Raw genomic sequence first — 25,321 nt, 5'->3', positions numbered from 1 at the left:
GAAGGCATGGCTCATGAATATTAATAAGGTTATGCACATAATTTAACATGATCTTTTACAGTTTTGATAGTCTATAAAGTATTTGCTCATTAGCATTATGATTAGAAATGTCCACAAGTCATTTAAGTAACAATTTCAATCCACACTGAATCACTGTTTTTTTCATTAGACAATCATTTGAGGGAGCGATCATTCTTGAGAGATCAGATGCAGCTCATTTTCTTGTTTTGACACAAACAGGGGCAAATTCACTGAACAGTTTTGCCACTTTAGGGTGTTATAATAATAATCTGATGTGAGCAGATGCAATCAGCACTGAAATAGCACCACGTCTTGAATACTGAAATCAGATCATTTTCATTTTGTTCTCCACAAACATGCCTCTTTTCTATGTAAACTGGGCTCATAGATCACGCTGTCACTGTCCATGTAAAGCAACTCTTTTTTTTATTTTTTCTATTGATCAGCAGTAATTCATCTATTGATGTTAAAGAGTGTTTTAACCTGTATTTATCCAGATGTGTGATGAAGTCGAGCATACTTTTATCATGTTAAAGAGAAGATTCAGGAGTCTGGATCACAGTAGTTGAGTGATGCTGTACAGTCCAGATCATCTTCCCCTATACAGCACTCAGAACCAACCCGTAAGATCAAAATTGCACATTTTAATTGCATTCAGCACAGATTTTGAGGGACACATTTGTGCTGTTGACTGATCAGCATAATTCCTTTAGTGAATCGGGACATGTTAAATCAGATCATATGTTATGACAGATGTTAATTACTTTATCCATGTCTCTTCTGTTTAGTTTGGCAGGTTGTAGATTCACTTGTGAGTGCTATGAAAGTTTGTCTTTAGTTCTACAATCATCAAACTCTGTCCTGAGAGAGCTGGACCTGAGTAACAATGACCTGCAGGTTCAACAGACGAGTTTCACAGATTGATTCATAAGATGTCTTGCAAACTTACTGTCATTACTGGAGTGTAAATACAGTAAATAGCATTTGGGCAGTCACATGCAACCTGTTACTTTTCTCAGCGCTGTGCACGATGATCCAATCACTGTTGAATGTGATTAGCAAATAAGATATTTGTGATCATTGTATAAAGATTGATGGGTTAGGCCACATTTCCATTTATATGTCAGGTTCCAATTTTACATTTAACACATTTAAAGGTGCACTCGGTCATTTTTACCTCATTAAAAAAGTTTTACTCCTAAATAAATGAATTGTAATTTTGAAATGTATGTATAAAATCATGAGCACTCACATGAGATGAGGACTCGAGTCATATCATTAACCTTATAAAAGCTGTTTTATTCTACATGGGGTAGGGGCACCCTCATGGGGGCTGCCATTTAGAATCACATGACCATCTGAATACTAGCTTAATATCAGTAACCCTCTAGTTATTGGACACTTTCGCTCTTGGATTAAATTAATCATGGCTGATTGTGAATAGTGAATTTGTACAATGACATCTGTAACTTAAAACTCACTAGGCGTCACTGTAATTGCAAGATGACACCAACAAAAAGTTAATAAGTGTACTTTAAATTATTATACATTTTAGTGAACAAATTCCTCCAGTGAGACAAAATTGTGGTTAAATTGTAATGAGCCGCCGCGCGCCCTGTGCCGGAAGAGAAATGAAACAGTTATTAATGACAACATGAACCATTAATGATGAGAAACATTTCTGGACATCGTGTAATGTGAAGAGAAACGTGTGTGAACGATATAAAGTTTATTTGTACAGCAGCCAACGCAGCTTCAGAAGTAAGATACTTTTATTTTGAAATCTTTTTGAGCAGGAAGTTTGTGGCGCGTGATGGTGTCAGCGAGTGCAGTGAGTGTCTGTGTCCTTTCATTATAAATCAGCCGTTTCTGAAATCAAACACGCGTTGTGTGAATATGTGTGATCGCGTGAAAATGTTCGTGTGTGTTTTGAGGAGAACGCGCTGGATGAGACGCGTCGCGAGCAGAAGCGCATGCACGCTAGAGCTGGAGCCGCGCGTCAGATTCGCCCCCAGTCCAACAGGTACACAAGTCATTACACACAATTACAATTAAATATAAGACTGTTGACTGGTTAAAAAATACAATTTATTTAATGTTGGTATCAAATGAACTGTTAATTAAATGAGAATAAAATGCTACCGTTGAGAGACGCGTTTGCTTCAGTTGGAGGATTTATAAACCGAGATTACTTCAGGGTTAGGTTTGAGTAAATTGGTGTTTTGTGCCTCATGATCCGGTTTAAACATATTGCAAGTGTGGTTAGATCAGAGAATTTGCCCCACCTCCCATCAATCAAACATTACCAATATTTCTTCCTCATTTGTACCGAACCAGTTTGAAAAAGAGGTTTGACGTTTATTCCAACAAATGCACATTACAGACGATTAAAAATATTACATTATTTCAAATACGAAACAGATTATCCTCTCTTTTTACTAATCCTTCTTGGGATCCAAATCTTCATTAAGTGTCAGAGACAATACAGACACTAATTATAAAAGATCAAAAAACAGAAATCCGACTAAATCTAGTCTTTCTAAACCATAACTACAGGCTTTGAAATCCCTTAGTAATAATTCAGATATAGTTATTAAACCAGCAGACAAAGGATCACAAATTGTTATATTAGATAAATTCCAATACTTGAGGCAAATATTTAAATAATCCACAGCATTATGTACCTTTACCACTTTCAGATGTGAAATATTAACAGGTGTGTATCATTCTAAACATATCACCAAAAAACTCTCTTACCTTTGTGGTCCAGATTGACCGAAGCCTAGCCAGTTTTATTTGCTTCCCAAGATCCATAAATGTCCTGAGAAATGGACAGTCCCTTTCTGTGGTCGGCCTATAGTTAGCGATTGTGTGTAGCTGAATATTACTTTATTAATCCGTGATCACAAAAACATGAGACTTATGTCAAAGACACTTATGATTTTATTAGTAAACTTAGAGTATTAACGGTTACGGAAGCTGCATTTCTATTTTCTATAGATATTAATTCTTTATATACAAATATAGATATAAAACTAGGCTTAGAGGCGGTCGCACTTGTCCTAAATAAAAATCACGAGTCGTCTTGATGAGGCTATCCTTCAGTTACTGAGGCTCAGTCTTACGAGAAACAACTTTATTTTTAATGATAAACACTACCTTCAGATTTACGGTAGGGCTTATGCGAATCTCCACATGAGTTTTTGGGAGGAAACAGCCTTCTTAAAATGTCAGTACTTACTACTGAGATATCTTGATGATATTTTTGGCATCTGGGTACATCCCATGACTGAATTCCATCATTTTGTAGAGATTCTAAACACACATCACCCAGCAATTAAAATTACACATAATGTACAGCAGCATACTTTGGAGTTTCTGGACATGCGTGTTTTCTTCACACAGGTGGAGAATGGCATGAAGGGCCTAGCAACCAAAGTTTTTTTTTAAAGAGACAGATTTACATAAGAAGAGTTTTCACCCGAGGTATACATTTAAGGGTTTGATTAAATCACAGCTAATTCGATTCTATAGGATTTGTACCTTTTTAGAGGACGTGGAAGAGGCATCTCGTGTGCTCTTTCAGGCCCCTAGAGGCTACTCGAAACGCTTCCTAAGAGCAATTAAAACAGAGTTTAGACAAATGTTTTTGAATAGCGAGCAGAATCATAATGAGAATAACAATCCAACAATTATACCCTTAGTCGCTACCTTTTCAGAGATGCTCAATAGTTAATTTAAATCCAACTTCCAACAGGTGGAGAATGAGAAGAGTGATTTCGGCATATCTAAAATATGTTTTAGTTCACTCCAATCTTAAGAAGATAAATCATATGACCAATACTGGTCTCCAAGGAAATGTATTAGGAATATCCTTTCAGGATTGGGTAAACCAGTAATGCAGCAGATTGGTTTGAATACAGTTAATTTTATGTATGTTATTGAGTGTAAAATGTGTCATAAACTTTACATTGGAGAAACTAAGAATTCTTTGAACTCTAGACTTAAACAACATGTATATCACATAAGAAAAGGTGATAAGTCATTTAAAAATGCATACTGTACAGGATTGCCATATTTTGGGCTTGGAAGAGAACGTGGAGTGGTCTAGGACACCGAGAACAGAAAAAATGGATTAATGGCTTGAAAACAAGAGACCCTTTAGGTTTAAAGAGCACCTATTCTGGTTTTTCAAACATTACCTTTCATGTAGTGTGTTATATAGCTGTTTGTGGATGTAAAAAAAGTCTGCAAAGTTTCAAAAATCAAAGTGCACGACAAATGGAGTTATTGACTCCCAAAAGAAAGAACAGCGTTAGCCTCTGCTAACCGGCTAACTCACGTTATTGTCAAACTACATATAAACTTACCACAGAGAAACGTCCTGTTCTTGTCGTGCTTGTGATGGTGGTTTGGGTTATCTTCAGATGTATCACTATCGGACTCAAATTGGTAAAGTAAAACAGACATTTTTTCAGATGGAGCTGAAACTCGGATATGGTAGTGGGCGTTTCCTTTCTGACACGCGCTGTAAGCGGTAGACCAATCACAGCAGACTGGGACATCTGACCAATCAGAGCAGAGTATGCTCTCTGAAAGGAGTTTAGAATGAATCCTTAAGAACGGATCATTGAACGAGTCGTTTTTGACACTGGGAAAAAAAGATAATGCTGCAATTTAAATTATGAGCAAATGAAAGTGTTTTTTGACCTTGGATGCATGTAAATCTGTTTTATGAGACCTTTAAAACTAAATTAGGCACGTTTAAAAACCATAATAGAGTTAACTGGTGTAGTACCCTTTTGTGAGCGGTTCAAGACAATTCCTGTAAAAAATAATACATGTATTGAGGATATTTGATTTTCCAGTTCACTATACTCACCGCAGAGTGGAAGGATCAAGATTGAGGAGAATAAATTCCCAACTTCATAATGTATGGTATCTGCCTGAAAAAGAAAAATAGATTATTTTAAAAATAATTATGGTATTTACCTACTTATCTGCTTCCTTGGTGCTGGTGAGGATAAAGAAATGAAAAGGTTGGAACTCTGATGCTTTAAGAGGATTATTAACTTATGAAATATTATTTATTCTATATTTATGTATTCTATTTATTCACTTACTAAGCTGTTTTCATTTAGTTTTTTCCTATTTTATGGAGTGGTTTTATTATTACTTAATTATATAGTGTGTTTTTCACTTCTATGTGTTTGAATTTGGAGCACATGATTAGCACTTATTTTTCTATATGGTTTCCTGACGCATCAGACTTCTTGCCTTGACTGGAAATATAGATCTTCTCTGAAGGGCCTCTTGTAATTTGGGCTGTTTTTGATTTGACTCCCTTTGCCTTTGTCCTTAACCTAATAGGGGGTTGTTGAGGAAATTGTGCTGCTCCTAATTTTTAACATAACTGTTCATTAAAAAAAAAAAAAATAGGTTTGTATCTATTTTCCCTACCCTTAACTCTAAACCTAATCATTTTACCCTAATTTATAGTAGTCTCTTGAAGAGGATTTTATAAGCTCCATCTAGCCCCTCTAACCTTAACTGGGTTAAATTTAGTAATTCCTCGACTTGAGTAGAGAGCCCTTGTTTGTTTGTTTTTTTGTTTTTTGGATATTGTTTGGCCCTTGTTTTGTTTTTTTCGTTGTTTTTCTTTTTTTTGTTCTTTCTCTTCTTTTATTATTGGAAGAAATAAAATTAAGGAAGAGATCTGTGCATTTCCAACACTTAAGCTGTTATTCAGTCCCCTAACCCTAACCTTTCTATTCAAGTAAATGGTGTTAGCAGCTAGTGAGTAAGCTAACCAGGCCCGGTTCCAGATCAGAATCACTGAGGGTGCTTCTGAAAATAGTAATTACACATTTTTTAAATATATTAAATCATTTTTAAATGCTACTAAAACAATGTAAATAACTGTTTTTTTATGTACAAAACATTTATTGCTTCGTTTTTTTCACATGATCTTTTGCTGAAAATGACAACAAAATGCTGCTCCTGCAGATTAGGACATACGGATTTGTACAATTTTCTGAAGTGTATACTGATGGGACCATTCTGCGATTGCTTAAAGTTTTGCTGCTACTTCTCTATCATGTGTTCGTAAAACTGAATTAAGACATTATAATTATTCATTGTTTATTTGACCATACTTCAATGCAGTGGTAATTTAGTATTCAATTTAACACTCTATATCAGGAGTCTGGTTTAATAGTAAAATTAAATATTTGGAAGTTATAGATTCTAAAGGTTTATTTTAATGTTGGCCACATTTGTTTTACTCTCAGAACATTATCAACCTGTTTACACACTTACGGGTCATGATGTGAGTTTCGTCAATGTTTGGCATCCCATTCAGCACACAGCTGAATAAAACAGGCTGCATGACATTGATAAATGATTACTGCCAGAGTAACATTCACATACAGGTGTGAGGGACTTCAGCATTTTACAAATAACACAAAGAACAAACATATTCCTCTCTCACTTGGTTTTGCTCGCGTGTCCCCTCTGTGTGGGAATGATGTGAAGACCTATTGGGATTTTACTGAAGTTCATCACTGAAAAGGTTTGCTCGCAGACTTGGCACTAAACAGCACACGCAGCCTCACGAATAGACACAGAGTGGCTGCATCACATTTTTCTTTGAGCATAATATTGCACTATTGAGCACTTTAAGGTTTTTTTTTTTTTAGAAGAGGAGAAAGCGCACGCGCTCGCACGCATGGTTGCCAGATTGCATAAATTAAGTATGACATAAGGTGAATTATTTCCTATTTGTGCAACTATAAATCTCTGATTGGGGTGTTGCATCTGGCAACCCTGAGCATATTAAATGCTTGTGGATGCGCGATAGGTCCCAAATCCAGATAAATGAAAGATCTAATAAAAAACATTCATGATAAATCGACCCGCGGGCAGTAATTTGCCCTGGTCTCTTAATTGAGGGAGCTCTAAGGTTCGTTTGATGGTGCTTAGCACCCTCAAGCACCCCTGTAGAACCAGGCCTGAAGCTAACTAGGCTTTGTTAATAAGTCCAGCACCATGGATAGGGTTAGTTAGGTTAACCTAACCTTAACCCATGGATAGGTACCTATGTTAAACGGCAGGAAAAAGAAACGACCCTGAAGCATCCTCTTCAACTTCACTCGAGAGTAGAGCCTGACCAATATGGGATTTTTGAGACCGATACCAATTTTAGAGGGGGAAAATTCACAGATAACTGATATGGTGGCTGATATAGATAGTTTCTGAGCTGGAATGAAAACAGACCTTTTCTACTTGGATTATGCACCGATATGACTATGCAGAGGTACTCAGAAGGCTGCTTTCTTAAACATATATTTTTATCAAAGAATATTTGACATTATTATTATACATTGTCAACAAATTCTAGAAATGAACACTGAGAAAATAAAGAATAAATACAAATACAATAAATAGCTAAATAAACATCAGTACTGTATTTTCAGTATCAGTCAGTTGCTGACCATTTAAATAACAAATAAATAAAAATAAAATAAATAGCTTAATAAAAATCAGTACTGTATGTTTAGTATCAGTCAAATGCTGACCACTTAAAGAATAAATAAGAAATAAAATAAATGGCTAAATAAACATCAGTAGTACTGTTTAGTATCAGTCAAATGCTGACTATTTTAATACTACCAGTCAATTATTGGCAGGTTGTAAAACAAGAAGCATTTACACCTGCCGAGACGAGAAAAACAGCTGCAGCGGTGTTACACCGTATTCTGCTATACAAGTTCAGGGGAAACTTTCAACGGTGGAAAACCAGACTTCTAAATATTACATTTTATATATACAACGACTGGAATTGTTCAGTTGAAGGGGGTACCAAACTGTGAATCCTGAACAAAACAGTTTGGTGAATTCATGTTTACTCATTAGCCGCCACTCAGCTGCAAGGTATGAAAGTAGCTATGTGGTTAGCTAGTTGGCTATAAGCTCGTTGGCACAGAGTAAAAGATGGATGTTGTTTATTTATTTTCCAGCATTGCATCTCACCAACTAGGTAACAATATAGCGTGAAATCAACACTCAACAGACACAGTCCACCACCTCACCGTTGTCTGCTGAGTTGCAAAAAGATGCTCTCATGCTTGCCTCCGCACCGCTTACCTCCGCACCGCTTAACTCCGCACAACACCACTTGAGAGTGAACCAAAATAAAAAATATAAAAAATAATCAACAGAAAGTACCATTACAGTTACATCGCCTTGGGCTTTAGGTGGACGGGTGACACTTCTCCACTACCAGAATGTCTAATTACCAGTGCATGAAGTGGGGCGGTACCTGCACTTGTATAATTTACTCTACAGAGTACCGGCAGTTTTCTTGCGTACCACCACTTCTCAGAGTCTCCCGGTACGATGTAATGTCTTTATTTAATGTAAGTCAGTGATTCGTTGAGGCCAGCCAATCACTTTTATCTGACCTTCCAAATGGTTTTGATAAAATTGCGGTAAACATCCAAACGCTCTCTGTGCAAAACTCATCGGTGAGTTTGACAACACTCAACACGTGCAACAGCATCAGTGCTCGTCAAGTGATCCGTGGTCCAGTTGCGTTTAAGCTTGTTTGGCTATAGTTCAGTTTCACTCTTCTCCAAAACATGAACCAGCAACTTTTGGGTGAGCACATTTTGTCGCGTCTTATTCACTCAAATGTATTTATGCAAATTATTTGGCTGCCAGGTGCAGTCAAAACTACGGACTTAAAAAAAAAAAAAAAAGCTGTTACAGAAGTGATGTCAGCTCATATGCACAACCATTTTCCACAAAAGATAAATCGGTGATGAAAACCAAAGCTTCAAAGAAAATACACAGGAAAATGTATTCTCCATTCTTTTCTGTAGTGGTGGTAAAAAGATTATGTGAATTGTCATTGAACTTACCTATGCATAAATCCTGACAGTGTTTGGTTCTACATCGTTCTCAATCCTGAACATCATCAAATCAGTTTGTTCACCGTTTCTAATGATTATTATAACAAGGAGAGTACTTGCACTTTTTTTCTTCCACTTCAAGCTCTGCTCATTTGTTGAGAGAAGCTGGCAAACAATTCAATGGTACCCAGTAAGTTAAAGCACCACCTAGGGTTGCCCTCTTTCCCCATTATTGTTCTGTCTTGCCCTGGAACCATTAGCAGCTGCAATAAGAAAGGAGGATGATTTTCCAGGGGTGATGGCGGGAGGTGTGGCGCATAAGCTTCTGCTTTACGCAGATGATATTTTATTATTCGTCTCTGACCCCACTAGATCTATGCCTTACCTCCACAGAATTATTAATTCCTTTTCCAAGTTCTCAGGATACAAAGTCAATTGGTGTAAATCTGAAGCTTTGGCTCTGACAGCGTACTGCCCAGTAACGGCTTTCCAGCCGGGCGCCTTCCAGTGGCACAAACAGGGCATTAAGTATTTGGGGATTTTATTCCCAGCAAATTTGTCTGATTTAGTTAATTTTGACCCTTTAATAAAAAGGTTTTCGACGATGTGGGCAGGTGGGCTTCATTAGATTTATCTATGATTGGGAAGGTTAATGTTATTAAAATTAATTGTATTCCATAATTTCAGTATGCTGCATAGGCCAATTGACAAAGATAGGCTAGGTCTACCCAAGATTTTGTTTTATTATTATGCATTCAGTCTCAGACATTTGGATTATTGGTCACTTCCACCTGAGAGAGCCCCTCCCTGGTTTTGTATTGAACAGGCAGTTCTTGCCCGTTTCGCCATTACAAAGCCTTTCTATCAAACTAATCGGAAAAGTTAAGTTACACCCCGTTATTTCGCATTTACACTCGGTATGGACAAAAGTGTCCAGATTGTTTAAATTAGACACTTATTTAAATGTTGCCTCGAGCATATGGCTGAACCCAAGACTGTGTATTGGCAAGTCTCCTTTCTGCTGGCCGAAGTGGATTGTGAGGGGGGTTGCTACACTCGGTGACCTATATGAAAGTGGAGTGTTGAGATCGTTTGAAAACTTGGTCCAACATTTTGGGATCCCCAGACCTCAGTTTTATAGGTATTTACAGCTGCGCCACCTGCTTTGTACTATTTTGGGGAGTAGCACACCCCCCCTTAAGGAGGCAGATGCTTTGGGAGAGGTGATTACTGCTTTTGGAAAAGGTCATGAGGCATCAGTGTACTACTCCCTGCTAATTCAGAGTCTGGGGGATGGAGCCTTAACTTCTATCAAGAGATTATGGGAGAAAGATTTCAACTTGGCATTGGAGGAAGGAGTGTGGGCTAATATTCTTAAAAACATTAAGTCTGCATCTAATGATGCAAGGGTGCGTCTTATACAATTCAAAATTTTGCATAGATTTTATTGGACCCCCTCTAGACTGTATAGGCTTGGTCTTAAAGACACACCCACCCGCTGGAGATGCCAGGTGGGGAGGGTGGCAGCTTATGAGGAAGTGTCATCTAGAAGACAGGGTGGCTTGGATAAGTTTGTTCGGAAATGGGGCAGGTATTTGGAGTTTTTGGAGGGCTCTCGGGTGGGGTGTGGAGAGAGTAGTGTATTATAGTTTGTATGATTATTATGTGTGTGTATGTATGTATGTGTATATATATGTATATGTATTTATGTTTGTATATGTATGTATGTATATTGACCACAGGGTTGTTTTTTTTGTGTGGGGGGGGGGGGGGTTGTGGGGTTTAAATGTTGATTTAATATATATATATATATATATATATATATATATATATATATATATATATATATATATATACATATATATGTTTACATTTCATTGCAAAAAAAATTTACATAAAAAAAAAAAAGCACCACCTGACAACAAAGCACTCATGGTGGGCAAAGATGGCATATCTCGCTGATATATTCAGCCACCTGAATGAGCTGAACATTAAAATGCAGGTGAAAAATGAGACCATTCTGACTGCAACAGATAAACTGAAAGGCTTTCGTCAAAACTGGCCCTCTAGAGAGAGTGGATGGTTGTTGGGTCCATTGAAATTTTCCCCTTAACATCGGCGCACACTGCGGGTAGAATGGGATTGCGCAATATCATATGCAAACACCTGGACACGCTGGAAGAGAGGTTCCTCACCTACTTCCCTTCTGCAAATGTGGAGACCACGATTAGGTACACGCACTATTCCATTCATTCTCTTCCGCATCTGCACAGAAACTGTTATTGAGACAACAAGAGGAATTTGTGGAACTGAAGGAAGATCACACACTTAAAATTTACTTTGCCGAGTTTGCCCATTGACATGTTGTTGAGGGTAGTGCTGCAATACCCGAATCTTTCAGACCGTGCCATTGCCATTCTGTTACCGTTCCTAACAACCTACTTGTGCGAGCTGGCTTTTTCATAAATAACATACATAAAAAACAAAAGAAGAGAATGCTTGTCGGTGGAGGAGGACATGCGTGTGGCACGTATTAACAAATTCTGTTCTCAGAGACATGCTCATACCAGCCACTAACCAAATCCTGAAAGACTGAGGACATGTTTTCTTATATTTTGTTTCATCATGATTGAGTTAAAATGAGTAGAGCTTTGGAATGTCTGTCTATGTGTATGTGTGTGTGTCTGTCTATGTGTGTGTGTGTGTGTCTGTCTATGTGTGTGTGTGTGTGTCTGTCTATGTGTGTGTGTGTGTGTCTGTCTATGTGTGTGTGTGTGTGTGTGTCTATGTGCGTGTGTGTGTGTGTGTCTGTGTGTGTGTGTGTGTCTGTCTATGTGTGTGTGTGTGTGTCTGTCGTGTGCGTGTGCTATGTGTGTGTGTGTGTGTGTGTGTGTCTGTGCGTATGTGTGTGTGTGTCTGTGCGTGTGTGTGTGTGTCTGTCTATGTGTGTGTGTGTGTCTATGTGTGTGTGTGTGTCTGTGCGTGTCTATGCGTGTGTGTGTCTGTGCGTGTCTGTGCGTGTCTATGTGTGCGTGTGTCTGTGCGTGTCTATGTGTGCGTGTGTCTGTGCGTGTCTGTGTGCGTGTCTGTGTGCGTGTGTCTGTGCGTGTCTGTGCGTGTCCATGTGCGCGTGTCTGCGCCTGTGTGCGTGTGTAGTCTGTGCGTGTGTAGTCTGTGCGTGTGTGCGCGTGTGCCTGTGCGCGCGTGCGTGTGCGTATGTGTGTGTAAGTTGCCATGTTGGCCTTAGCTTAGTGCTTTTAATGAAACTTTATGAAACATGCTTTATTGTTCCCAGAGCATCAATTCATCATTTAAAAGCATTTAAATTAGTTGATTATCTAATTAACAATAAAATCTGTTTTTGTTTTGATAAAACATGGTTTCAAGGTCATTTTTAATTTTTGATTTGTGTTTCAGAGGCAGCATATAGGGTTTAAAACAATTTATTTCACATATATGAGGATGTATGCATCATTGTATTTTGTAAGTTTTAAAATGGTGTGCCTAGGAAATTTCATATTATAAAGGTGTGCCTTGGGACAAAAAATTGAGAATGAGAACCACTGAAATAAGGAATATTGGTGTCATTTTGGAGTCAGACCTTAGTTTCAGTAGTCACATCAAAGCAATAACTAAATCAGCCTACTATCATCTAAAAATGTTTTGTATCCAGTCAAGTTTTAGAGAAACTTGTTCATGCATTCATCACCAGTAGGGTAGACTACTGCAATGGACTCCTAACCGGCCTTCCCAAAAAGACCATTAGACACATGCAGCTTATTCAGAATGCTGCTGCCAGGATTCTCACCCGAACCAAAAAATCTGAGCATATTACTCCAGTCCTCAGGTCTTTACACTGGCTTCGAGTTACATTTAGAATTGACTTTAAGGTACTAATACTAGTTTATATATCAGTCAATAGCATAGGACCTAAATACATTTCAGCTATGCTTGTTGAATATAAACCTAACAGACCTCTCAGATCATTAGGATCAAGTCAGTTAGACATAATGAGGGTTCACTCAAAACAAGGTGAGTTGGCGTTTAGCTATTATGCCACATGCAGCTGGCACCAGAAAAGGTCAGGTGTGCCCCAACAGTAGCCACATTTAAATCCAGACTGAAAACACATCTGTTTAACTGTGCATTAATTCACTGATTGAACTGCATCGTTTTATTTCTGTATTCTTTTCCTTTTTTATTAATTTTAATAATTTCTAAATATATATATATATATATATTATACGTATATTTTAATTGATTTGATTACTTTTTGATGATTGATTTAATTGTATTTATCTCTCTTTATTATCTCTATGTAAAGCAGTTTTGTGTTTCCACTGTTTGAAATGTGCCATATATAAACTTGCCTAGTGAGATGTTTATTCTCCTGTTTATTAAACCGGTTTAATTCTCGTCTCATGATGTTGATAGGGTTTATTAAACTGCTGAAATTCTCTGATTTAATGATGTTTAGGGTTTCTGCATCTTGGCGGTCTCCGTACAGCTCTGTATAACTATCTGTTCGCCAAGCAGTGCGGTGGCACGTTTATTCTGCGTTTAGAAGACACTGACCAGACGAGATTAGTGCCCGCAGCAGCTGATGCCATCGAAGACATGCTGGAATGGGCAGGTGTGTGTGTGTTGGAGTGAATTAAATAACAGATACACTGAATTATTTGTTCATTATTTTGATGTAAAGACAGCAGCTGCATTCATTCACCAGCAGATATAGTTGTTCTCATATGAATATCTGAAGAGTCATTTTCATGAGGGATTGTTGATATGAAGCAGGTGTTTTTGTGTCAGGAATCCCGCCGGATGAAAGCAGACGCAGAGGAGGCGCTTACGGTCCGTACGTTCAGTCTGAGAGACTTCAGCTGTACGCACAAGTGACATCATCACTGCTGCAGTCTGGACACGCCTACTACTGCTTCTGCACCAATCAGAGATTAGAGCTGCTGAAGAAAGAGGCCCAGAGGAGTGGACACGTGCCGCGGTAAAACACACACACACACACACACACACACACACACACACACACACACACACACACACACACTACTGTTCTCCATCATCTCCACAGCGTTCTGTCAAGTATTAGAGCCGGTGTTAGCAACCGCAAGGTCAAGGGTTTGATCCCAGAGAACACAAACTGATGAACATAAACCTCGCATGTGTAAACATACATGAACATAGTGTAAACACACATGTGACGGTGTCTCTCTATCTGTCAGGTATGATAACAGGTGTCGTCAACTGCACCCAGAGCAAGTGCAGGAGAAATTGTCCCGAGGAGTTGCGCGTGCTGTTCGGTTTAAACTGTCAGCCGGCACCGAGCCGTTCAAGGATCTGATCTTCGGCTGGAACAGACATGACGTGGCATCAGTGGAGGGCGACCCGGTCATCCTGAAGAGTGACGGATTTCCCACATATCACCTGGCGAGCGTGGTGGATGACCATCTCATGTGCATCAGTCATGTGCTGCGTGGCTGCGAATGGCTCGTCTCCACCTGCAAACACCTGCAGCTGTATCGTGCGCTGCGCTGGACTCCGCCCACTTACGCTCACCTGCCGCTGCTGCTCAACCGCGATGGCAGCAAACTGTCCAAGCGCCAGGGCGACATCTTCATCCAGCGCTTCAGAGAACACGGCACGCTGCCCGAGGCGCTGCTCGACATGATCACACACGCCGGATCAGGATTCAACAGTGAGTGTGTCATGTGACACTTTCAGCTCATCTGTCAATACAGCGGAATGGTGTTTTAAAATTGTGCGAAAGATCACACATGAACTTATCACGACGAGGCTCTCGTCACTATTGTGATACGCACTGCGATATGAGTTGTGACTGGTGTGTGTGTGTGAGATATGAGAGACCATCAGTAATGCCACTGAAGTAGAGCGCTAACGTGCTAGCTTGTCAAAATGAGCTAAAGTGACACTTGGTAAGGTCACGCGTCACGTGGAGGAGAAGTCAGGAAGCGCGTCATTGTTTACAAGAGAAAATTGTGCTGTTCCCAAACCAAAACAGTCCAAAACAATTTCAAAACAAAATAAAATAAAAAATAATTTCCAAATAATAATAATAAATAAAAAAAAACCAATGTAAACCATCAATCATGCCATGCTCCAAATCACTGAGATCACATTTTTTCCCCATTCTGATGGTTGATGTGAATATTAACTGAAGCTCCTGACCCATATCTGCATGATTTTATGCATTGCTGACACACGATTGGCTGATTAGATAATCACATGGATGATTGTTGGTGCCAGATGGGCATCCAGTGAGTGGCAGTTCTGTGGATGGAAACACCTTGTTGATGAGAGAGGTCAACAGAGAATGGTCAGACTAGTTTGAACTGATAAAGTCTACGGTAACTCAGATAACCACTCTGTACAATTGTGGTGAGAAGAATAGTGTGTCAGAATGCTATTCTAAGATGCGGGTTGATGCTGTTCTAGCAGCACGAGGGGGACCTACACAATATTAGGCAGGTGCTTTTAATGTTGTGGCGGATCGGTGTATATTTAACTGACGACAAACAGGAATATAAATATGAATCATTTAAAGAAATATTACTACTGTGTCCTGACAGATGAAAGAGGTTCATTTGAACACTATTCCACATTTATAATGTTTTACAGCATTTAGGTTAGGTTTAAATAAGATGACCCAAAATGCTCAGCGTTCTTTTATTTCAGATTTTATTTGAGCTGCAGCAGATTTCAGTTCAGCACAGATTGTTCTTCAGTTCATGTGTTTACCTCATATTTGTGTGTTTTCCTTCAGGTAATCGTATTGGTCGACGTCTGGATGAATTAATCGATGAGTTCAACATTTCAAAAATCACGACTCACTCGGCTTTGCTGGATCTGGACAAACTACCCGACTTTAACAGGTTTCTGCAGATAAAAAACACAAACATATCGATTTCTATAATAAATACTGCAGTACACACTTCACTGTAAGCAGTCACGTGTACTGCAGTGGAAGATTGTGTGTTCGTTTATTGTTTTTTGATCCTCTTGTCACACGCTCTCATTAAATCATTCATGACAAGTTTCTGTGTGAAGAAGTTCCTGGTTGAGGACACGTTCAGTATCACTTTCATGTTTGCTTGTGGAGAATGGGCGTAAAAGCATTGTGCAATCGCTCGTGGAGACTGAGAGAAACAGACAGTTTTGTCACTGCAGCAATACTTCAATTAAACGATTGCTGCAGTTGATTTGAGACACGCTGATCGAAGTCTGAGTGTGTAGTACAGGTAGTGTGCACGCTGCAGTTGAGTGAGTAGTACAGGTAGTGTGCACGCTGCAGCTGAGTGTGTAGTACAGGTAGTGTGCACGCTGCAGCTGAGTGTGTAGTACAGGTAGTGTGCACGCTGCAGCTGAGTGTGTAGTACAGGTAGTGTGCACGCTGCAGCTGAGTGTGTAGTACAGGTAGTGTGCACGCTGCAGCTGAGTGTGTAGTACAGGTAGTGTGCACGCTGCAGCTGAGTGTGTAGTACAGGTAGTGTGCATACTGCAATTCAAACACCATCATGAGATAATGACATTGAGTGTGTGTGTGTGTGTGTCTGTCTCTGTCTGTGTGTGTGTGTCTGTCTCTGTCTGTGTGTGTGTGTCTGTCTCTGTCTGTGTGTGTGTGTGTGTGTGTGTGTCTCTCTCTGTCTCTGTGTGTGTTTCTCGTGTGTGTGTGTGTGTGTGTGTGTCTCTCTCTCTCTCTCTGTGTGTGTGTTTCTCGTGTGTGTGTGTGTGTCTCTTTGTGTGTGTGTGTGTGTGTCTCTGTTCGTGTGTCTGTGTGTCTCTGTCTGTTTGTGTGTGTGTGTGTGTGTGTGTGTTTCTCTCTGTCTGTTTGTGTGTGTGTGTGTGTGTGTTTCTCTCTGTCTGTTTGTGTGTGTGTGTGTGTGTGTGTGTGAGAGAGAGTTCACCTTCAGCACAGGATTGATGATGAGGATCAGTGTGTTCTACTGGCAGATGAGTTGCGTCGGCTCGTTCTTCACACACATGGATCTCAGATGAGTGACTGTGACGTTCTGCAGCCGCAGTACATGCAGAGAATCCTGCAGCTCAGGAAGGTACCACACACAACAAATTAAAACAATTCAAAATAAATGACTTGATGGGGTGAAAGTTATTCATTTTCACACTGTTTAGTCCTTTATATTCAGTTTTATTACAACACCAATTCTTAAAAAGTTGGGACAGTATGAAAAATGCAAATAAAAACAAAGCTAAATTGAAAACACCACAACTACACAATATATGATGTTTTACCTTGTGAATTTTATTGGTTTTTGAAAATGTACAGTAATTTCAAATCAGATGATTGCAACATGCTCCAAAAAAGTTGAGACGGACAATTTAAGACCAATAACAATATGATGAGTTGAAATAAGGCGATGTGAAACAGGAGATACAGGTTAAACAGGTGAGACAATCGTGTAATAGTATATAAGGAGCCTCCAAAAACAGCCTAGAACTTCAAGAGCAAGAATCATTCGAGACTTGTCAATTTGCCAACAGATGCTTCAGCAAATAATCCAGAACTTTGAGAACAATGTTCCCCAAAGATAAATTGGAAGGATTTTGGGCATTTCACCCTCTACAGTGCACAATATAGTTAAAAGATTCAAAGAATCTGGTAAAATCTCTGTGCATAAAGGGCAAGACGAAAACCACTTCTGAATGTGAGTGATCTCTGATCCCTCAGATGTCACTGTCTTAAAAAATATCATTCATCTGTAATGGATATCATGAACATGGGCTTGGGATTACTTTAGTAAACCTTTGTTAGTCAACACCACTTGCCGCTGCATCCACAGATGCAAGTTAAGACTTTATTATGCGAAGAGGTCACGTGACGCCATGAGTGGTTCGGACATGTGAACGGCGAGCTCTGCGCACTTTTAACACTAGTTTTAACACTATTATTGTCATAAACCGGTGAGATTCGATACACTCTGTTCCTTAACTGTTCTAGGAAGACAGTATGTCAAAGAATTCAAAATCTTCGGGCTCTGGAGACATTAAAAAAAGACACTTACGTGCTCAAGCTGACGCCCCTGACAAGACCGCGGACCAGGGAGCAGATTTGGCCAATGAAGTGCGGGAAATTTGGCGAGAATTTTTGAACTTGTCGGCAATGCTGACGAAGGTCGTTGCTGACTTGGAGGATGTTGCTGTAATACGTCAATCAATCACTGCCATGGAGACGAAATTCCCTGAGGTGGTTACAAGAGTTCCCGTTTGAAAACCAAAGGTGATCGGGCATTTGTAGTTGCAGCCCCCAGGTTGTGGAATGCACTTCCATTTGTTGTTAGGTCTTCTTCCTCATTGGCCATATTTAAATTTAGATTGAAAACATATTTTTTTCTCTATAGCCTATGATGTTGTTTGAGAAGTATAGGGGGTTTTATTTGTATGTTTTACAATGTTTTGTTAGTTTGTTCTTTTAACCCTTTGAAAATTCTATTTAATTCAGTTATTAATGTTTTTATTTTATTTTTTTATATTGTACAGCACTTTGGTTACAACATTTGTTGTTTTTAAATGTGCTTTATAAATAAACTTGAACTTGAAGAGTGGGGGACATCGAGAAATGAATCGATCATTCATCAGAGTCATCAGAGAGGGAATTAGCCGCTAATCTGCTAGTGACCAAGGCAGTTTTGGAGCATGTCTGGTAGAAGCTGGAGGATATGGAGAATCGTAGTCTGTGAAATAACGTCCGTATTGTTTAAATTATTGAGGGAGCAGATGGTCAGAATATGGTCAAATTCCTGGACAGGTTCTTTCCAAGTCTGCTTGACATAACAGGCCATAACCTGGAAATTGAGCGAGCTCACAGGGTTCTGGCTCGGCGATCCGCTGAGGGAGGCAGGCCCCAATCAATTCTGGCCAAATTTCTGAATTATCTGATAAAGATCTCGTGTTACATGAGAGGAGGAGTAAAGGAATGCTTTCTTGAAAGAACCACAACATTTTCTTGTTCCCAAACTTTGCGAATTCAACGAGAGAAACGTGATCGATTCAAGGAATGCAAGAAACTCTTACATAAACGGAAAGGCACTTTTGCTCTGATGTTCCCGGCCAAATTGAGAATAGATGCTAAGGATGGCCGTAAAATATTCACATGCCCACAGCAAGCGATGTCCTTCATAAAGTCAATGGAGTAAGTTATTTTGTGGTACTCATGGTGCAGCCAAGTGGGCCTGACTCAATGAACATTCACTTGACTGTTTGAGGAAATGAGCACCTTTTTTGTTTCTTTTTGTGCTGGTTCTGCCTAGCAGCTGGAGTTTGTTTTGTGGAATAACACTCCTTCGGGACAGTTGTGTGGATGAATCTGCATATTCTTTGTGCTTATTCCACCTATTGGCTGGAGGTTGTTTTGAGGAGTGTTTCTTACAGGACATTGGAATGATTAGGTCATTTGTTGCACACATGTAGCAGTTCGTTTGACTGTCTGAGGAAAATGAGCGGCTTTTAATTATTTATTTATTTTAGTGCTGGTTCCGCATAGCGGCTGGAGTTTGCTTTGTGGAGGAACACACCTTCGGGACAGTTATGTTCACGTTCTTTGTGTTTATTCCACCTATTGGCTGGAGTTTGTTTTATAGATTATCTTTTGTTGTGTAATTCTGTCTCAAATATGGACTGTTTGAGTTAAGAGGGATGGACGCCAGTTGGCACCGTCTTGCACGGGGTTAATGCGCACGTTTTTCTTTTTTCTGTTTGTTTGGTTCGGGGGGAAAGTTTGGAGTTTGATTGTTGCTCTAATGTTGGAATGTGGTCTTTATAATCTTGTTTTTGACAGACTATTTTCTTCTGTCAAAATGTCAAATGTTAATATGAGTGGATTATCTCTCTCCACGTGGAATGTGAATGGGTTGGGGCACCCCATAAAAAGGAGGTTATTTCTCAAACTTAAGAAATATGATATTGTGTTTCTTCAAAAAACACATCTTTCCCCACAGGAAGCTGAAAAATTTGGGAAGATATGGGGTGGACAAGTTTTCTTTAGTGCTGGCTCACGTAAGAGTAGGGGAGTCATTATACTGATAAACATCTACAATTCAAATATCTCAAACAGATTAAAGATAAATTGGGAAGAGTCGTTATTGTTTTAGCAGAAATTCAAGGGCAAAGGTTGATTATGGCTAATATTTACGCACCTAATGCTGATGATCAGGGCTTTTTTATAGATTTTGAAGGGATGTTGCAAGCTGCTGGCACCCCTCATGATATAGTATTGGGAGGAGACTTTAATCTATTGATGGACTCGGTCCTTGATCATAGTGAAGCAAAAGTGTGTAAACCCCCTAGAGCAACACTGATGCTTCACAGGATGTGTAAAAACACAGGATCCCATCTTACAGATATTTGGATTATAACCCTAACCCTAACCCATCTGGTAGGGACTATAAAAAATTTTTTCATCAGTCCATAAGATTTATTCTAGAATAGATTTTTTTTTTTCCATATTTAAGTCCCTCATTTCATCTTTTGTTTATTGCTCAATTGGAAATATCTTAGTCTCAGATCACGTCCTGGTGAGTTTAGAGGTGTTGCCATATACAGAGAAAAAGAAATCATATAGTTGCCTCTTTAATGTGTCCCTTTTGCAAAATCCTGATTTTCAACAAATGTTAAAGACTGAAATCAGTGTTTATATGGAAACCAACTGGTCCTCAGTATCCTCTGTGGGCGTGGCTTGGGAGGCACTTAAGGCAAAGGTTCTTAGGGGTCGGTTCATACAGTATGCCTCATTCATCAAAAAATCCAAAGCACGAGAACTCGTGGAGTTGGAAGGGAATATTAAAAGTGCCGAGGCAGAACTGAAGCACCGAATGTTGTCTGATGGCCTCAGAGAATTGACCCGATTGAAGTACAGATATAATACTATTTTGTTGCAGAAAGTGGAGTTTTGGCTTTTCAGGGCAAGACACAGATACTTTGAGTCGGGGGACAAAGCAGGGAAGCTTTTGGCTAGATATATAAAACAGAGAGTCTTTTTCTACCATTCCCTCAGCGAAATCTGCTGGTGGTGAAATATTTACCTCAGCCACTGATATTAATAATGCTTTTTTTTTGGGGGGGGGGATTTTTTCGCCCTTTTTCACCCAATTTGGAATACCCAATTCCCAATGTGCTTTTAAGTCCTCGTGGTCGCGTAGTGATTCGCCTCAATCCGGGTGGCGGAGGACGAATCCCAGCTGCCTCCATGTTTGAGACCATCAACCCCTGCATCTTATCACATGGCTTGTTGAGCGCTTTGCCATGGAGACATAGCGTGTGTGGAGGCTTCACGCCATCCACCGTGGCTTCCACGCTCAACTCGCCACGTGCCCCACCGAGAACAAACCACATTATAGCGACCACGAGGAGGTTACCCCATGTGACTCCACCCTCCCTAGCAACCGGGCCAGTTTGGTTGCTTAGGAGACCTGGCATGAGTCACTCAGCACACCCTGGGATTTGAACTAGCAAACTAGTGAACTCCAGGGGTGGTAGCCAGTGTCTTTTACCACTGAGCCACCCAGGCCCCTATTAATAATGCTTTTAAAGAATTCTATCTTGATCTCTATAGTTCCATGTCTTCGTCTACTGATGAAGATATTAGAAACTTTGTAACTTAGAAACCATTAGAACTTCCTAAACTGACATCTGAGCAAAAAAATTCTCTTGATTCTGAGATAACCTTGGAGAAGCTTGACGAGGTAATTAATGACTTGCCCATAGGCAAGGCTCTGAGGCCAGACGGATTTGCCGCTGAATTTTTTAGATCTTATGCTACAGAACTGTCTCCACTTTTGTTAGAAGTTTATACAGAATCATTAAAGAATGGAAAGCTTCCACCATTCATGACGCAAGCCCGGATCAGTCTGATTCTTAAAAAGGGCAAAGATCCAAGCGAGTGTAAAAGTTACCATCCAATTTCCCTGATCCAGCTAGACGTTAAAATATTGTGTAATGACATCTCTTATACATATAGATCAGGTGGGGTTTATTAGGGGCCGCAGTTCTTCTGATAACATTAGGCGTTTCATCAATATCATGTGGTCAGTGGCGATTGATCAGACTCCGTTCGCTGCCATCTCACTTGATGCCGAAAAGGCGTTTGATATGGTAGAATGGGATTATCTTTTTAAGATTTTGGAAATTTACGGGTTTGGGAGTACATTTATTGGATGGATTAAGTTTATAGACACCTGGTAGCGGTGGTACAAACAAATGGATTAATTTCAGATTATTTTACTCTGCATAGGGGCACTCGGCAGGGTTGCCCTCTTTCCCCATTATAGTTCTGACTTGCCCTGGAACCATTAGCAGCCACGATAAGAAAGGAGGATGATTTTCCAGGGATAGTGGCGGAGGTATGGCGCATAAGATTCTGCTTTACGCAGATGATATTTGATTATTCGTCTCTGATCCCACTAGATCTATACCTTGCCTCCACAGAATTATTCATTTCTTTTCTAAATTCTCAGGATACAAAGTCAGTTTGTCTAAATCTGAAGCTTTGGCGCTGACAGCGTACTGTCCAGTAATGGACTTCCAGCCGGGCGCCTTTCAGTGGCTCAAACAGGGCATTAAGTATTTGGGCATTTTATTCCCAGCAAATTTGTGTGATTTAGTTAGAGTTAATTTTGACCCTTTAATAAAAAGGTTTTCAAATGATGTGGACAGGTGGACTTCATTCAGTTTATCTATGATTGGGAAGATTAATGTTATTAAAATGAATTGTATTCCAAAATTCAACTACCTGCTACAATCCCTACATGTAGATGTCCCCCTCTCTTATTTCAAGCAATTTGATAGCATAGCGAAGTCCTTCATTTGGAATGGTAAACATCCCAGATTACATTTCAGTAAGTTACATAGGCAAAGGTGGGCTAGGCCTACCCAAGATTTTGTTTTATTATTATGCATTCGGTCTCAGACATCTGGCTCATTGGTCACTTCCACCTGAGAGAGCCCCTCCCTGGTTCTGTATTGAACAGGAAGTTCTTACCCCTATTTCACCATTGCAAAGCCAAGTAAAACTTATCGGAGAAGTTATACCCCGTTATCTCACATTTGCACTCGGTATGGACAAAAGTGTTCAAAGGTTCAACATTTTGGGATTCTCAGATCTCAGTTCTTTAGGCATTTACAGCTGCGCCACCTGCTCTGTACTATTTTTGGGAGTAGCATACACCCCCCTAAAGCAGCAGATACTCTGGGAGAGGTGATTACTGCTTTTGGAAAAGGTCATGAGGCATCAGTGTTATAATTCAGAGTCTGGGGGACGGAGCTTTAACTTCTCAAGAGATTATGGGAGAAAGATTTAAACTTGTATTGGAGGAGAGAGTGTGGACTAGGATTCTAAAAAACGTCAAGTCTGTATCTAGAGACGCAAGGGTGCGTCTTATACAATTCAAGATTTTACATCGGTTCTATTGGACCCCCTCTAATTTGTATAGGCTTGGTCTTAAAGACACACCCACCTTCTGGCGATGCCAATCAGAAGATGGAGACACAACCCATGTTTTTTGGTGTTAAGATCCAAGAATTTTGGTTGAAGGTTCAGAGTTTTGTGTGACGTATTAGGCACTCAAATTTCATTTTGCCCCAGACTCTGTATTTTAGGCGATGGGGTGGTCATCAATATAGAGAATAAGCACATAAAAAATTGGGTCCTAACCAGCATCATGATCGGCAGACAGATAGTTTTAAAAGGATGGAGGTCGGCTGGAGCACCTTCATTTCAGGAGTGGTTCTTGGAGATGGGGGAGGTGGTGGCTTCTGAAGAAGGGTCATTTAGAAGACTGATGAATTTGGACTTTACAAGGTAAAACATCATATAATGTTTAGTTGTAGTGCATCAATATAGCAAAGGGTGAATATAATTTACAAATCACTCCTTTTTGTTTTTATTACCATTTTTCATTCTGTCCCAACATTTTCAGAACTGGGGTTGTAGTTAATTTATTAATCTTATAGTTGTTTCAGATGGAAGAACAGACATAAAGAGCTGGTTGTGTTTGTGTAGTGTGATTAAATTGCAGTGCAACGTGTTAACTGTAAAACTGACTTGGAGAAAGATAGAAATCAGTTCTAACATTTTTTTATTACAGAAAAATTAGTACGTTTAAAAAAAAATTAAATTCAGGACACAATTTTGTGAAAATACAAAGCCATTACATCATGTATTTTGCTGTATGCACATTGATTGATTCAGGGTCACATCACTTCAGTTCAGGAGCTACTGGATCCCATGTATTCTTACCTGTGGCTCCGCCCACACGTTACCCGGAAACAGCTACAGGAAGTGACATCGGAAGCAGCAAACATCATCGCAGCAGTCATACAGTAAGACACACACCCACTGAGAGTGTTTATCAGTGTGTTTCATGAGTGTATACTTAAGTGTGTGTTTGTGTATGTGTTCAGGTTGGTTCGGGGTCATGGGTCACGTGTGTGCACTGAGCACTTGAACTCTGAACTGAAACTGATTGCCAACAAACTGAAGAACACAAAATACAACAACATGATGAGAGTGTTGAGACTCACACTGAGTGGACTACAGGTAACACACACACACACAGGTGGAAAGAACTGATACTAGTCAGAGCACTTATAACTGTGTGTGTGTGCTCTCTCTCTTTGTATGTGTGTGTTTCTCTTGCACTCTCTGTGTGTCTCTCGCTCTCTCTTTGTGTCTCTTGCTCGCTCTCACTCTGTGTGTGTGTCTCTCTCTCTCTCTTCAGAAGGGTCCGAGTGTCGCAGAGATGGTTGTGTGTTTGGGTGAACAGGAAGTGTGTGTTCGTCTGCAGGCGGCTCTGGAACACTGACTCAAACAAACACTTGTGTATTGAATAAAACTGATGTTAATATTGATCTGGTGTGCTGTTATAAATGTGTAATAGAGACTGTGAGAGTGATTATCAGTGTTTAAAGTGTCGTAGTTTCTCCCACTGATCAATAGTAATAATACTGGTTTAATAAACAGTTCAACAGTATTTAACCCAATCAAACGTTAAATATAGCTTCAATATTTCTACTGGATCTGTTACATTTCCTCCTGTACGATGATGAGGCTGTATATGCTTTTTTCTTTCTACATAAAATATGTGCTCGGAACTGCAAAAGCTGGTGTCCTGTAACAATTTTGAATGCCGTTAATGTTTTGATACGCTCACTTTTAATTTACATGTTAAATTAGTATGTCACAGTGAAAAGAGATTAACACATCAAATTAGTTCCTGAAATGCTTCATATTTCACCCATGAAAAACAAGCTAATCTTTCAGCAGTGACTGAGTTGTGTATTAAATGACTTTTAGATTCCCCTCATCACATTCATTATGATTTAGTGTCATCTGTTATCTAAATTAT

The 25,321-nt window shown here is 39.6% G+C and overlaps 1 protein-coding gene across 1 annotated transcript; it reads left to right on the top strand.

Annotated features, from left to right (window-relative positions):
* The first annotated feature begins 1,802 nt into the window (after positions 1-1,802).
* On the top strand, positions 1,803-24,824 carry ears2 (glutamyl-tRNA synthetase 2, mitochondrial). The gene is made up of 9 exons (XM_051704447.1): positions 1,803-2,044; positions 13,411-13,566; positions 13,743-13,932; positions 14,171-14,643; positions 15,730-15,838; positions 16,864-17,017; positions 24,166-24,296; positions 24,378-24,513; positions 24,695-24,824. Exons 1-9 carry the CDS (start codon positions 1,918-1,920, stop codon positions 24,776-24,778), a joined length of 1,560 nt encoding a protein of 519 aa, XP_051560407.1. The 5' UTR covers positions 1,803-1,917; the 3' UTR covers positions 24,779-24,824.
* Positions 24,825-25,321: the final 497 nt, after the last annotated feature.

The sequence above is a fragment of the Myxocyprinus asiaticus genome, chromosome 8, assembly GCF_019703515.2.
Source record: "Myxocyprinus asiaticus isolate MX2 ecotype Aquarium Trade chromosome 8, UBuf_Myxa_2, whole genome shotgun sequence".
Classification (NCBI taxonomy): Eukaryota; Metazoa; Chordata; class Actinopteri; order Cypriniformes; family Catostomidae; genus Myxocyprinus; species Myxocyprinus asiaticus.
Note: the sequence above shows the minus strand (reverse complement) of the source record. Positions and strands in the feature narration are given on the sequence as shown.

What these genes read in the sequence shown, in the direction of transcription:
- ears2 (XM_051704447.1), top strand. Translation starts at nt 1,918, where the DNA reads ATGTGTGATCGCGTGAAAATGTTCGTGTGTGTTTTGAGGAGAACGCGC. An exon ending in AAACTACCCGACTTTAACAG is followed by an intron (nt 15,839 to 16,863) that starts GTTTCTGCAGAT and finishes TGTGTGAGAGAG; the next exon opens with AGTTCACCTTCAGCACAGGA. An exon ending in GAATCCTGCAGCTCAGGAAG is followed by an intron (nt 17,018 to 24,165) that starts GTACCACACACA and finishes TGATTGATTCAG; the next exon opens with GGTCACATCACTTCAGTTCA.